The sequence below is a fragment of the Macrosteles quadrilineatus genome, unplaced genomic scaffold (genome assembly GCF_028750875.1).
Source record: "Macrosteles quadrilineatus isolate MER2022 unplaced genomic scaffold, UCM_ALF_1.0 Scaffold_7__1_contigs__length_78375512, whole genome shotgun sequence".
Lineage (NCBI taxonomy): Eukaryota > Metazoa > Arthropoda > Insecta > Hemiptera > Cicadellidae > Macrosteles > Macrosteles quadrilineatus.
This window is the reverse complement of record NW_026542600.1, coordinates 26159750-26175958: the sequence shown is the minus strand read 5'-3', so window position 1 is coordinate 26175958 and position 16209 is coordinate 26159750. Positions and strand designations below refer to the sequence as shown.

At 33.2% G+C, this 16209-nt stretch overlaps 1 protein-coding gene and 1 long non-coding RNA gene across 3 annotated transcripts in view; both read right to left on the bottom strand.

Annotated features, from left to right (window-relative positions):
* The window catches only part of LOC128997873 (neuroligin-1-like), a 129324-nt gene that overhangs the window by 13277 nt on the left and 99838 nt on the right, over positions 1 to 16209 (bottom strand). The window contains exons 4-6 of the mRNA XM_054423651.1: positions 13317 to 13469; positions 558 to 743; positions 256 to 442 (exon numbers count right to left, since the gene is read on the bottom strand). Coding sequence (XP_054279626.1) covers positions 256 to 442; positions 558 to 743; positions 13317 to 13469 — 526 coding nt within the window. The remainder of the gene's footprint in view (positions 1 to 255; positions 443 to 557; positions 744 to 13316; positions 13470 to 16209) is intronic.
* LOC128997874 (uncharacterized) lies at positions 6589 to 10163 on the bottom strand. Of its 2 annotated transcripts, none has more exons than XR_008491163.1 (3): positions 9273 to 9706; positions 8246 to 8356; positions 6589 to 6602 (listed from the first exon to the last, which is right to left on the bottom strand). It is a non-coding gene; the product is annotated as an uncharacterized LOC128997874 (long non-coding RNA). The 2 variants fall into 2 exon arrangements; XR_008491162.1 differs by lacking the exon at positions 6589 to 6602 and adding an exon at positions 10076 to 10163 and having other exon boundaries at positions 7821 to 8356; positions 9273 to 9437.

Sequence of the window (16209 nt, the reverse complement as noted above, 5' to 3'; positions counted from 1 at the left end):
CCTAATGTTTTTTAGGTATATTTAGAATTCTTTAATTATGTTTATTCTATGTTCTTTAATAAAATAAGCTCTTTTAAAAATAAGCGATATATTGATCACTTTTTCTTAATTGAGTCACAAACAACCAACCTTTCCCATTTTAATAAGTTGCAGCTGTAGAATAGGAATACAATTCTTCATAAAAAGTAAAATCTTTAAAGAAATGGTGAATTGTTTTCTTTATCACTTTGGTAATGGATTTGAAAAAATCCATACCTTGGACTTTCAACAGTAGTTTCCATCAGAGTCTTCAATGGTAACAATTGGAGGCATTGCAGAAGTTGATCTTTGTTAAGGCAATTGGTTTGCTCTTGAATCCTTTGAAGGACTTCTCGAGGCTGTCTTACGATGGCCCATGGACTCAACATGGAACCTGACAACAGCGTAACTCGGTGAAACAGTCCTAGAAGGAAAACAAAAATAGATCATAAGCAGATGGAAACAGTACTTTGAAAACAGTAAGATAAATAGTAATTGGTAAACTCTTGACAAAAAATTTTGGAAGATGAAAGACGAACCTCTGGCAGAGGTGCGGAGGAGGAGAACGTTTGCTATAGCAGCCCCAGTGCCATGGCCTACTAGGGTGACACGGCTTGGGTCACCTCCAAATGCACCAATGTTTAGACTGACCCAACGCAGCGCAGCCTCCACGTCTGACACTGCAAAGCAGCACTCGGAGTCGTTTTCTTGAACATTTAAGAAACCTGCAACACATTATTTCTGATATTTAAAAACACCAAAATTTTATAAAGAATGAAATGTTCTGTTTGCTTTTATTTTTTATTTTAATGTGTCCTTGATATTAGTGTACTTTAAAAAAATGTATGTTGTGATGCTGGCTTAATTTGTTAGATTTTTATAACACTTCTTTCTCTTGATTAATAACATTACAGTTTTGTAAAACTTTACCTTAATGAATTATCAGTATTTAATTAATTTGTGACTTCATTTAAAGACCGCTTGTCTGTTATCTCCAGACACGTGTCTTCCCCCCCCCCTGTTCACCCATCCTGTTCATGGTTGCTCTAAAAAATATGTCAAACATTAGAAATTGTCCATTTCAAGGATTCTCCAACTATGTAAGATGTAAACTCTATGGTTGGGGATGAACCTGAGAGATTCTCAATTTGCAGATTTAATGTTCATTCACTGTTCTAAGCTTGACAAGCAAACCATGTAAGTAGTTTCCCACATAGGAATGTCTGTCTATATAATGTTCGTCTCTATAATATTTCTGATAATTTAGATCTGAATTCTGGCATAGCAAATTTTGCATCCGTACCCATGTAGCTCTTGGGATGTTTAGCTGCGCTGGTTTTCTTTTGATCTTATCTTGACATATTATCATGTAACAATTACTTTGTAAAATATACAGGGTGTCTCTTGTAAGGTGTCTCAAATTGATTACGGGAAAACGGTTTAACGTACAAGGATGAAATAAAATTATTTTGGGTTTAACACTAATGGCCCCATTGCGTTGAGTGACCCAAATAACATGCATTTGATATAGGAAAAATAGGTTTGTTATTTGCACAAAACCTAAAAGAGATACGGAAGTAAGGGTAAATTACAAAGTTGTTAAAAATATATAAAAAAAACTGTAAAATGATTTGCCACTTGACATATGTTGCTATTTGAACATTTTGAACAATGGGCATTTGCAAATTTTCAAAAATTATTTTTTTGGGAATTTTTATTATTTCAAAAAACCGTTACTTGTAGCATATCACATTAAAGCTAATTTCACAACGAGTAAGAAAATTCAATTAGAGAAGAGCTAAGTGCATTGGTATAGGCAATACAGAGTTAACATATTGAAGATATAATTATTAAATTTTAAAGTTTCTGGAAGTACCTAAGGTACCTAATGTTTAGTCACCTAGTCATGAAATAAAGTGGGCTACCATGAGACCCTTTTCTTTGGGAAAATATGCCTTAGAACAAATAACACTTTTCCCAATATTTTGGGGCCACGAGATCATATAAAAATCTCAGTGATAAAAATAACAGACTTTCTTCATGTGAAATAAACAGTGTTAAATAAACATTTAATTGTGTATACAATATTGTAAAAACAGGAAATCGATACTTTATCTTTTTAAAATTAAATACATCTGAGATTATTAATCAACTCAAAATCTTTAATTTACAATTCCTAATGGGTTATTATTATACGAGCGTTGTACCAATTTTTATAATCTACAACATAGAGATCCTGTTTATTTATCTTTAAATTAACTAAAAATGAAACATTAAACCATGTTCGGCCAAAGCCAACAAACATTTATTTATCAAATATACCTAGCAACTAGCAACCTAATTTTACATCAAGACTAATCTTGGAGGGAAAAGAGTAGTTAATTTTATGTATTAGAGCAGCTACATCAAGTTACAAAAGTTTGAGTTTTAATAATACTTAATTAAAATTAAAATTTGTATTTATAAAGTTGTTTACCTCTGCAATTTCAATGGGCATTACAACAAATTATACACTTATAACGCATAAATTAATCATCAGTGTTGATATTTATCAAAAGATGGATTCTTGACAACATATTTCAGGCTAATGGTATGATTTGATCCGAATTTATTGTAAATTATTTATTTTTTGTTTAACTATACAGTCACGTTTTAATAATCGTTCTAATATTTTAAAAAACCATCTAGCTAGGAACATAAACAAATGTTTATTTATTGAAATTATCTTATAATTACGCCAATCTATAAAAATCGTCAACTATAAAATATACTGAGCTTACATTCTGATGTAACAACTAACGATTTACCAGTAAAATCTCAAGTTTCAATACAAATACCAAATACTCAGAAAAGCTATTTGTGAACAAAAAAAAAATATATTCCATCAACTCCCCCATTGAGAAAATATTCCACCATCCCCTCTCATTCCATGCCATCCCCCACACTCTTAATTTTCAATTTCGTATTTGTTTATTCATGGGTGGAATGAATTCACATTTACAACATGGATGTTACACAAATGAATTTTTCTGTTCGACAGGTTATTGAAATACGTTGTTGGGTTTTATGAAATGTGCTTCACATATTCTCTATACACTCTATACAGTAGGTAGGGAACTGTATAAATATTTCGAGTTTATATAAGAATAATAGTATGTAATTTTCCAGAAGTTATTTGTGGGATTCCCCTTTTACTTGGCTATAAGGGTAAACAATAAAAATGTCAACTATATTATGCATTGCTTCTAATTTATTATTTAAAGGACACAATATTTTAATGTACCATTATCTTAATGGTACATCTACTACGTACCACTACGTACTACATACTACTACGTAAGTATCTTAATGGTATTTATGTAGTACATCTTACATATACTATAATACTACGATTTATATTAATTTTAGCACATTTTTTTATCTTCTTAAGAAATTTTTTTATAAAATTTAATGGTAAAATTATGTGTATCAATGTTAGTGTCTTAGGGTTTTGAGGAAGAAGGACTGGTTATCAACAAACTGGTTTACAATGAGAAGTACACCCGCCCCAGCAAACCTGCAGACTTGCAGATTAAAGAAAATTTCCATTTGCCTGATGGTATTTTTCCTCAAATATTTCCTTAATCATGTCAGATCACCGTTTCACCACAAGTCTTAACCGTTTGCAGTCGTCTCAGGCGTTCCTCAGGGTTCTCATTTAGGCCCTCTTCTCTTCAACATCTTCATAAATGACGTTAGCAGTTCCATTTCATCCAACTTCCTTATGTTTGTGGATGATATGAAGGTGTTCAACAGGGTTTCATCATCTTCAGGGCATCAGGATCTCCAAATGTCACTATGTGATATAGAAAAATGGTGTGCTTCAAACTCCATGGAACTTAATGTCTCTATGTGTGTCATAATGTCTTTTAAACGAGGACTTGGTCCAGTTACTTACGACTACCTAATGAACAATACAATCTTGAAGCGAGTACAGAGTGTGAAGGACCTTGGGGTTGTCTTGTCACCCTCATTCAGCCCACAGGAACACATAAACTATATCACATCTCGTGCCCACTCTCTACTGGGATTCCTATTCCAATCAACCAAGGACTTCCACTCCCCCAATACACCAGTGGTGCTGTATAAGTCACTCGTTTGTCCCATACTTGAGTATGCTTGCATCATATGGACCCCATACCAGCAAAATCATATAGACCAGTACAGCACATCCAAGATCGATTCCTGCGGCTACTGGGCTCATGAATCGGTTACACTTACCGAGCCACTCCTGTTGTTGATTTGGAAAAACACTTCGGTTTACTTCCCCTCAACCAAAGACGTCATCACTTCGACCTCGTTGCCCTGCACAAGATTGTGAATGGTTTTCTCGACTGTCCCGAGCTGCTTAGCAGCATTGATTTCGTCACGCCCAGAGGAACCAGATCTAGAACTATCTTCAGGAGAAAATACCACTCCACCTACTACACTTACCATGCTGGACCAACACGTCTCCTGAGGATTGGAAGTGATGCTGCATCTCATCTAGACTTCTTTAATGAGTCGATTGCATCCTTCAAGCGCAAAGTTCTTGCAAATTACACCTTATATCAGTATTAAATGTCTATGTATTATTAGGTATCCCATTTCACTGTATTATTTATTTATCATAGTTCCTAGCTCTATCATACGTCCATCACATGTACTGTTTTCTTATTGTCTTGTTACCACAGTATTATTTATCACGCTATATATCATTTATATTTATTGCTATATTTCAGGTTAATCTCACTTGTCTCTGTTATGTACATATTTCTTAGACTTAAACTTTTGACTATTTATTCAATTACCATATGTCTTGTATTATTTGTCTTGTTACTCCTAGGTATAAGTGATTTTTTTTTACTGTCTTAGAGCTTGCATGTATCCCTATTATATTGTTCATCAGTTTTGCATTGTTACTTAATTAGTTTTAGTATTTAGTCATGATGAGTATCTCACTATATTGTAATTCTTATTGTAAATTGATGAAATCCGTTGGCAATAAATAAATAAATAAATAGATATTTTCCTTATTTTAAAAACAGTTTGAGTATAAAGTTTTATAAAATATGTAAACGTTGGATTGAAAAACTATTTTGATCTTACTTGACTGAATGGTTTCTGGCCATTAATCATAAACATAACAGAAAAAGAAATAAAACATATTGTGTGAACTTCCATTCTAACAGCATAAAAAGTAGACAGATTGACTATAATCCGTCAGAAGGCATATTAAGTCAAATTCAATTGTGCAACATTTTAGGAATAAAATTAGTCTGAACTGTAACATATAAATCATATAAATCAATTAATTGTAATCAAAGCTTAAAGCAGCATTTCACGTTACTTTAGTGCTTTCCAAAATAATAGATGAAAAACTCAGATAATGGTATACTTTGTAACATTGGCTATGGTATTGAGTTGTGGGGAAATGCCACAGATAGTAAGATAATATTTAAAATACAATGGATAATTATAAGAGTTATCAACAACAAGTTAGTTCAAGAACATCTTAAATAAATAGGTAGATATTGTAAGTTGAAGGCATACAAGCTAGCAAAGAAGTCCCTTCACTGAACCATCAACGAAGCTCATACAGTTGCTGGGTTGAATTAACAACAATGCTCCTAGACCTGATATTTTAGGTCCTTAATTATGAAGGTTTTATCAATCAATCCATGATATTTTTGAGCATGTACAATGCTTGCTAGGCAATAGCTAGGCTTGTACTCGTGGGGTAGGGGAAGTGAGACCCAGCCCTCCCACATAGCACTGAATATTTATTTGATATCAAATAGCTATCAAATTTTTGACATTTGAATATCAAATTGATATTCACGAACATTCGTTTGATATCAAATAAACGTTCAATTTAGGTTCAAACGTCACTCAATTTTACATCAAATAAATATTCAAATTGAATATAAAATAAATATCAAATTTGACATTCATAAATTTATTGGTAAAATATAATAAAGAGAATATGATTGAATTTACATTCACATTTTAAATATGATGGTGATAAATATTGATATAACATTTTTGGCATTCGAATATTAAATTAATATTCGCGAACATTCATTTGATATCAAATAAATGGTCAATTTAGGTTCAACCTCACTTAATTTGACATTAAATAAATATTAAATTGAATATCAAATAAATGTCTCATTGCAGCAGGTTGCATTTTTTTCACATTTCAAATTTCATGGCGATTAAAATAATATCAGTTCAGACTTCTTTACTGTTCTTACCTTGATTTGACTTATTATTCTGAAGTTATAGGTAGTTTGTTAAAGTTCTTGGGTGACCCAAAAAAGTAAATATATATATATATTTCTTATTTGACAAAACATTAACAAAAGTATCACAAAACATATTTGTTTAAAACAAAATTGCATTCAAGGAAAACATTTTAAAGAAAAAAGTTTGTTTGTATGATAAAATAAGTTTAATTAAAAATTATTTAAACACAAATATAAAAAAGATATGTACAATTTACAAAAAAAATAATTCTGGTCTTCTTCATCTCCCAAATGGCCTTCTTCAGTTTTCTATTGTTCCTGTAAAAGAGGTTCAACAGAGTTATTTTCTAAGACAGCTATAGATAAAATATAATATGTTAGACAAGGGGTCTCCAACCCTTTTTCCTCGGTGAGCACTTTTTTGTCTAAAAACGCCACCGATTTAGCGACTAACGTTAATTGTTCGCTACTCTATCGAATCACAACATCATCTACTATCAATGCGATTGTAGTTGTCGTTTGTCACAAGGTAAAGGCTTTTTGTGATACGGACGAAATGAGAGCATTCTATTATAAAATTAAAATGTCGTAACCTAACCAAATTAACCAAACTTGCTGATTGTGAAAAAATTGAATTAAGGTTTACTACGGACAAAATGAGAGCATTCTATTATAAAATTAAACTGTCATAAGCTAACCTAACTTGCTGATAATATAAAAAAATATACAAGATAAAAATTGAATGAAGATTAGATTTAACAAGGTTAGGTTTGCAGCCATGGATAAGGTAAAAAGTTTTTTTGAGCATACGTCAATAGTATAGGATAAAGTAAATAAGTTTGCCAAATTTTATCAAAATCTATCCATAAACAAATAAACTACATAGTTTCCTTTTTTAATAATCTAAAATATAGTTCTGTTCATAAAATAAAATTATAAATGCCTCTAATTCTAACGAAAGATGTGCAATTAAGAAGTAATCACATTCTAAGCTAAATCTTTGACAAAAAGTTCAATGATTTTTTAGTGAGAATAGGCTATAAAATTTGACACTTAAAATGTCAGCTAGTTTAAGATTTCAATTTGTAGTTCTGCCAATTAGGATCAATTAAAAATATATATATTTAAATTAATCTGCCGCTACTTGACTACTACTAATATTCCCCTAGGCCTATTGAGAAAAAATTAGCAAGTGAGAGACATTTACTATGTTCCTATTTAAATACGTTAACCTGCCAACTTGGAGACAGGGTATTGTACACAAATTTTGTTGAATGGGGAAGAGACAGTTAATTGCTCTTAATTATGAGCCGCGAGGTAAATAAATATCCCATGGCTGAGCCTGCATTCATTGACAAAGTTCTCTTTTTACACCTCAAGGAAATCACGGTCAACAATGAAGGGTGTTGCTGGGACTGCAAAAGACAATCACGGCACCGTCGAGACTGCAGTATAATATGCTCGTGAGTCTTGGCGAGATCACGGGTGATGATCACGATATAGCTGAGACCACCTGACCACACCTGTTTACGCAATCGTGGGAGAATATAATTGGTGTTTGCTATAAAAAATAATAATTTTCAAAAACGTATGCTGGCTTTCTGCTGGCTGGAATAAAACTGCACGAGGGCCGGATGTAGCCCACAGGCTGTAGGTTGGAGACCCCTTCGTTAGGCATTTTTAAGACCTATTTTTTTACTATACCTGTACTTTATAATTAAATTTGTCGATAAGGCATTGAGTTCTTGACAATAAAGAAAAAAGAGATGGATAAAACCGCAGATTAAGTTTTGCTCATTTGCATAGCCTGTCACTGAAAATTCACAATTTGAAAAGAAAACATCACAGTAGTTAGATGTCGGCCTAATCTGTTAATTATAATAAAATTTAAGTTCTATATTAGGTAATTAGATAAGCAATCTTTTCTTTAACCTAAATTATAAATAACACAATAAATTTACCTTGCATCAATCCTAAACTTTGCTGGGCGAAGCCAATTCTTGATTATAGTAGCAACAACATATATTTCCATTACACCACGATCCTAGTGTTCTTGCGTACCGGTTCTGCCTCTGTATAAAAGAGATTAGTATTAGCACTAGAATTTGTATATATTTTAATTTTCCTGATCAACACCCAGGATAGCCTACAACTAGGTACACATATTAAATTGTTAGTGAAATCTATTTTATATTTTGATGGTATTTGCTTCTTTTGAGTAGCCTTGTTAAAGCTAAATCTAAATCTGAAAATTGAAAATTTTGACCTAGGTAGTGGTAAAAGTAATCCTCAGTCACTTGAACGGACAAATATTGGGGTGAGCACTGACTGAAATGAGTGCAACGGTCGGATGTAGTTTGGTGTGTGTATAGGCCTATGTGTGCGTTTAAAAAAATTCAACTAATACCTAGTTTTCTTTTACAAAAGTTAGCACTGCCGGAATATTTATATAGTGTAAATCAAAGACTTCCTATATAAGTGGGTCACAAAAAAGAGAAACTCTCTTAACTGTGTGATGAACCTTAGGCTACGTTATTACCCAATAGGTACCTATCATGAATTAGGTTGTGTTTTGGTGGTAAAGCCTAACTTATCTACAGTTCCTAAGAGAACCTGCGATATATTATCGGACGGTATATAGCCTATATCTGATTTGATATTAATATTGCAAAACCAATTCACCAAATCTGCAAATCATAACTCAATTTGATGTTTACATAGTGAAAAAACATAGGGAACGATGTATTGAATCGGATAATTATTGATATATAATGTTATTCATCCGATAATATATCGCAGGTTCTCTGCGGAACTGTACCCGTTATGGCAAAAAAGACATACACAGTCATGGCGAATCAAACAGAAAAATTGAAATAAAAACACCTAAGATTGAAACTTTATTTTAACTTTGAGAAAACCTAATTGAAATATATGTAGCCTATGTCTACCTATTATTAATGTCAGATTGTAAATTTAAAAAAAACTTACGCAAGATAGCTGGCTTCAGATGCAGATTGCAAAAGAAAATTTATTCCTCCTTCCCAGCCTACAGGCTGCTAGACAGCCACTTTGTCACTCGGGAGAATTGGTACCGTAGGCAAATTATTCACTGCTACCAAATAATAACTTCCACCAAAGCTGCAGAGTTATCAACTGAAACAATGGAGAGAAAACTACTTTTAGTTAAATTCATGCATACCTTTCTCTGGCCTAAATATGTATCAAGATTAGTTGGGCCTAATCATTGGTTGGTAAAGGAAGCAGACAACAACTAAAATACAAAAGACTAAGGACAATACAGGGGTAGACTTTCGTATCTGTTGTCAAAAACAACCGAATGAAAATATCGATCGTTATAGCCTATGTTCATTCAGTTGTTTTTGACAACAGATACGGAAGTGTACCCCAATTCAGTTTAAAAGGAAAATGGATTTCAAATAGGCTAGGCTATTTCTTTTATAAAACCGGTAAATTGAAACCTGGTTGAGGTAGAATATGTTAGGCCTAGGCTAGCCTAAATTAAGTTAACTTATTCTTGATGGTGAATTTACATAAACTTAAGTTAGTGACTGACGTAAAATATAACCCACATAACTTAGTAATATTTCAAAATTAGCCTAACAAGGTATTACAACACAGTATGGTATTCCATTTGCCTTGTAAACCAGTAAGTTAGTCCTACTTACTAGCCTATATATTGAACACTATTTTCATCCGGAAGTTGCCCTTTGAAGCTAAATAAACTACTGGTTCAGTAAGAACTAAGCAAGCCGCCGAACTTAGTAGCTTACGCCTAGGCCTAATTAGTATGCAGAAAAATACTTCCTCTAAAACAGATTGCCTATTTTGAGGTTTCAGATTTATCTATTTATACTTAAGTTAAGGCATTAGGAATGATAAGTTGGCCAATTTAATTTGTACAGTAGCTTAACTTAGGTCTAGGTAAGGCCAAGCCCTAAAATACGTCTATGTTACTAGGTATAGTGACTTATACTTACATACGAGGATCAAAACGTGAAAAGATGTTCGGTGTAGGTTATGCCAATACCCAGTCACAAAAATAACAACCTCTAAACTAACAGTGACACACACATGGCCTAGACATATATTTCATCAACACTGTAGTAGGCCGCTTGACTTAAAAATGTTTTTAGCAGGTTCTTGAATTTGTTGATAGAAGGCTCTTGCGTGATGTACTGAGGCAATTTGTTGTAAATCTTTATACTATTGAAGTAAGGGCTCTTGCTTGCAAGGGTGGAATTTACTTGTGGTACATGAGGATTTGTTGCTCTTCTTTTAACTAGTCTATAAGATTCTTCCCTGAAAGAAGTAAAGAGATGCCCCTCTCTACAAACTAATCACCATATGCTCAACCACAATAGAACATTCTTTTCCGGTTCTCGTCTTGGAAGACATTTTTACCTGTGATTGCCTATGTTCTTTGGTTTATCAGCAGTAACATCTTGCCAGCATTAATATTTGAAAGGTTCACTCTCCGTCTGTAAATTTTTGCTGCTCAGAATTACTTCTTCAAATTGATACGAGACACCTTTATACAGGATATACAGGGTGAGTTTTAATTGTCAATTTAATTTTAATTGTCAAGCTGCTTTACCCGTGCTTTGCAACGGGAAGAAAAGTTGTGCTGATGTGTATTTTAAAATACACCAACTCTATGATTTAAAATTTTAACCTAATTTTACTTTCAAACCCCTACTTTTGATGTTAATAGATCCAAAAGAATATGACAACATACCTTAGTGTAGCAATAGCATCAATTGCTTCATATTGATGCTTCATTAATGACATGTTTTATCATAATTCTTCATTTTTAGCCAATCTTCTTTACATGTAGCTTACTGTATAAATTACAAAATGAAACTTTGAGCAATACTTTACAAAACGTATACAACCTTTCTTTAAAACCAAACATAACCCTCCTCAATCTACATAAAGCGTCACAAACAAATTTTTTCGAGAAAATAAACAAATATGAAGGGTGTGTTGTGACCGATCATTTCGAACTACTTTTTTAAGCTAAACTCAATGCCGCAATCCATTTTTTGTTATGAAGTTTTATTTATGATATATTGCAAATTTTTTGTTAAAAATGTCAATATTTCAAAATCAAAATATAAAAATGAAAAACGGATCATGGAATTGAGTTCAGCTTAAAAAAGTAATCTGAAATGATGGGTCACAACACCCCCTTCATATTTAAAATAATTTATCACATTTCAAAATAGCGGATCCAAGATGGCGGCCGAATAAAATACATCTGTCATAACCAAGTGAAAATAGGTCGACAATGACTGGTAGTGTTTACTTATCTTTAACTAGCACTATTTTGAGATTATGGTCTTAGTTTGTAAATGCACAATGTTAAAATGGGCTAAAAATAAAGTTTTAAAAAACCCTCATAACTTTGGAATGAATCAAGATTTTTAAAAACGATTTGCGGCATTGTAATCAGGGTAGAAATGTAGTTCGAAATAATGGGTCACAATCCCACCTTTACATTTGAAAAAAATATTTTGCATTCAATATGGCGGATCCAAGATGGCGGCCGGAAATGACCCCCTTGTCAAAATTAAGTACTTACTACCCAACAATGTTTGGAAGTGGTCTGGGATTGATATTTGAAAAAATGTAGAAAAAAGTTGGGGGGGGGACAATTAAAACTCACCCTGTATGTTTTTTTACGAGGGAACAAGCTCTGCTCTCTCTGTCTTCAACGTCTATGGCCTTTCAATTCTTGACATGTTTTGTAGTGTTGAAAATAACTTGATACATATGTTTCGGTGGTTCTTCAATTCCACCATCGTCAGGCACACAAAAGGATCCACTTCTTGAGGTGTCATCAGAGTTGTTACACACAGTAACACAAACACAAAACACGAAACGATTAAATACGTTAACAGATAGGCCTATCAACTTATGCGCGTACATTGTCGCGGGCAGGACTGGAAGTAGACTGAACCAGGTTATGAAGGACCGACGCGACGTGGACTCTGGATTGTCGTCTGCGTTATCAACAGCTGATATTGGATTATTGTAGTGACTGAGTAGTCTTGAAAATATAATAGGATTCATAATTGAGTTTTTCATTCAAAATTTGTGTGCTGTCCCTGGTTTTTATATTGTTATATATGTTTTCATATATGTCCTTATATATTTCAAACTCCTCCAAGGTATTTAATAAGTTTCCTTTCCCACAGTAATGTAGATTGTCGAGACCGTAATTTATATCCAGCATATGATGGTTATTGTCAATAATGAGTTGAGGGAATTTGGATTTCTGAAATTTTTTGAACCTCTACAAATCTACTGACTTTTCTTAGGTTCGAACTGGAGATCTTATGATCAATAGGTGAGCGCTATATCCACTCAGCTACACATGTAGTATTCATGATGGTGTGGCCTCTGGATCGTCTGAATTAACGTATAGTGGTTTAAATTACTAAAATGGTGTAAATACCTGCTTCGTGGTAATCCTAATGTTGCTAGTGTCGCAACTAGTTTCGACTTTTTACAAAGTCATCTTCAGGCGAAGGCGTCAAGGATGTCAAATGGTGGTCACTTCATATGAAGGTCGTCATTACACATAAATGTTACATTTATGTGTAATGACGACCTTCATATGAAGTGACCACCATTTGACATCCTTGACGCCTTCGCCTGAAGATGACTTTGTAAAAAGTCGAAACTAGTTGCGACACTAGCAACATTAGGATTACCACGAAGCAGGTATTTACACCATTTTAATATATTCAACGTAATCCGGAGGCTAAATTCTAAAATGAAAGTTTAAATTACCTTGTTCTGTCCAAAACGATCATGAATGTCATCTTGACATTCTCCTGACCTGAAGATGTGCTCCTGCAGCACGAAACAGCTGTAGTCACTACGAACTACATAGGATCGTTTTGGACAGAACGAGGTAATTTAAACCACTATACATGTAGTATTGTTTGTTGAAACATTCTGCTACTGAATGCGTTTATTAATGGAACGAGTTTTGAAGAAACTTACCTAGGAGGCCGAGCCTGTAGTTTATAGTAATAAAAATAACATGGCCGTAGCTGGTAAGGGCTCGGCCATCGTAGGCGTTGCCTGAGCTCCACTCGAACGATCCCCCATGAACGAACACAATCACAGCATAAGGTGCGTACATCCCTCGACTCCCTGCAATTAGAACAATGTTGAAATTAAACCACCAGAAAAACATTCTTTAAGTGTCCCTTCTTATTGAAAAACACATAACACTTTCTCTATGTTAAATGTTATAGGCTCAAAACAGTCTTGAAGTTGAAATGGAGGTTGAAAACTGCTTAAGTTTCAATTGTACCTACTGAGAGTCTGACCCAAAAATTTGCCTATTGGCGCCCTCATACGTTTCCACGACACATGCATCCAAAACAGAGTTCAGGTTTTACCATAGGATGACGAATCTACTTTTGCACTGTTATAATTAATTAATTGATTAATTAATTAATTGTAAATAATTAATCACGCGTTTTTATGATAGTCTAGTTAGATAAATATTGATTTAACAATTGCTAGTTAGTTCATAGTTTTTTAAATTACCTTTTACATTTGATTACATAGAGCGTACTAAAATAGTTTCGACATGAATCACATTTCATAACAAGTTACTACTTTTAGTCAATGGTAAAACAACGTGTTTCTAATAGCCTATTCTCTTAGCTTTGGATAAATATTGACTTGATCGTTAGCCAGTAAGTTAAAAGCCGCTTATTGTTTCTTTTAGTTCTGATTCAAATTAACACATGAACAAAATCAGTAAATTTTTTTTTTCATATTTTTAGTAGTCGTTACCAAATAACATATAATAAAATACCGTGTGTCTCAAAAGTCCCACCCCTTTATTTATTAATAGAGGTAAAATTATAATATTCAGGGAATGTTTATATATGATAAAAAAGTATATTTTTGGTATATTTACATTTTCACCCCTCCCCCTAAAATGGGTAGTTTGGGGGTAGGTAGAAAATTTACCTATCGAGTTTTACATAACTGTTAAGGGCATGATAAAATAAAAAGAATGACACAAACTAGAGGTCTCATAAAATTGACGTAGATACCTCTAGTTTGCGCCATTCTTTTATAATGCATTTTTACAAGTATAAATCGATAGCGGTTTACATAAAAAAATTTGGACTTACCCCCAAACCCTTTTGGAGGGGAGGGAGTAAAAATTTACATAGCCTACACAAAACACTTCCTTTTTGATCATATAAACATTCGCTGAATATTATAATTTTATCTCTATTAATAAAATAAATTAACAGGGGGTGGGACTTTTAAGTCACATGGTATAAACAAATGTTTTGTTTATAAACATATGCTATGATTTTTCCCCTGACGATCATCAATAATAACCTTCATATTTATTGATATTGAGAGACTCTCTGGCTCAACCATACGTTCACCATAGATCTCTACAGAATGTTTCCATAATTCAGTGTTTTCCCAACAACAACAAAAAAATGTTCACGGTAAAAATAAGCTTAAGAAAACAATCAAATGCGAGTGTGTTACTTTTTTTTATTTTAGGCGTAATGATTACCAAGAACTGTCACAAGGCAGTATATTGTTCCCTACATTATCCTTATGGAGAGTAAGTTAACTGTAAAGTTTTTATCCATAAAATGTTTTACCCAAAATGTAATGTATGAGGTAAATAACTTCCAAACTGTTGATCTAAATAATGTTAAAGAGCAACTTAACCAGTGCACTATCTTGTTATTTCTTGAGTTAATTAGAGTAAATTGTTCCCGATATTCTTACACAAGGTAAATTATTGATGATTTTATCAAACTAGGACCTCCAAGGATCCAGCTAGGGGTCCTCAGAACAGGAATAATGAGTTGGTACTAATGAGGGTCCTGTTTCGGCCTCTCTCTTGCGCCGTGCCCTCAAATGAGATTCACTGAGAAACTTTACAATTTACCCAAAACCCTTACATATTTGAAATAGAAAAATGTTGATCAGTTCCGCCATTATTTGTGGAATTTACACTTAGCCAAATTGGATAGCCATTATGTAGTGACTATGTCAAGTCACCTGTCACCTTTAATCTTGTAACTTAGTGTACGAGTAGGGGTGACTTGGCGTGATAGATAGTTAAATGTTGGAACGTGAGATTCAATTAACGTTATGCAATTTGACTATCAATGGATATTTTTAAAAATGCATAAAATAACTTAAAATCCAATGTTTTAAACACATTTTGTTTTTCTATACAAAACGTATTTCATTGAATGACCGTTTAAGCTCCAGTTTCCACTTCTTGTTTCCTTCAAGGAAAAATATGCTATGCTACAGCTAGTGTATGTAATAGTTTTAACGTCTTTTCGTATTATCCTATACTTCCTAATGATAATACTTAATCAGAGTGTTAAAAGGGGAATGGGGATGGGGTGATAGATCGGATGATATGATCTTATGTCTAGACAAGTGGAAATTCCAGTAGCCATGGAGCATTGGATGGATGCAAAACGGGCGTTTGCTGTAGGGTATAAAATATACTCCCGCCGCAGCAAACCTGCAGAATAAGCAAACTTCCATTTGCCTGATTGGATTTTCACTTAAATATCTCCTTAAAAAGTCGCATTTATTCTCGATTGAAATAACATTAGTTTAACAAGTACTTAAGTTTGCAGCCACAGGGAAGGTATTAAGGCGTTGTTCTAGTTAAATGTTTATAGTATAATATAAAATAAATGCATTTTCCAAATTGATCAAAATGGGTTTATAAACAAGCAAACTGCAGTAGGCCTACAACAGTTTAATTATTCTCCATAAGAATAACACGGTAATTTTAAATTTACAGTGTTTAGGAATTTTCACCGTAACCGTCAGGCATACACCAATGCTTCAATTACTAAATTATTTGTTTTTT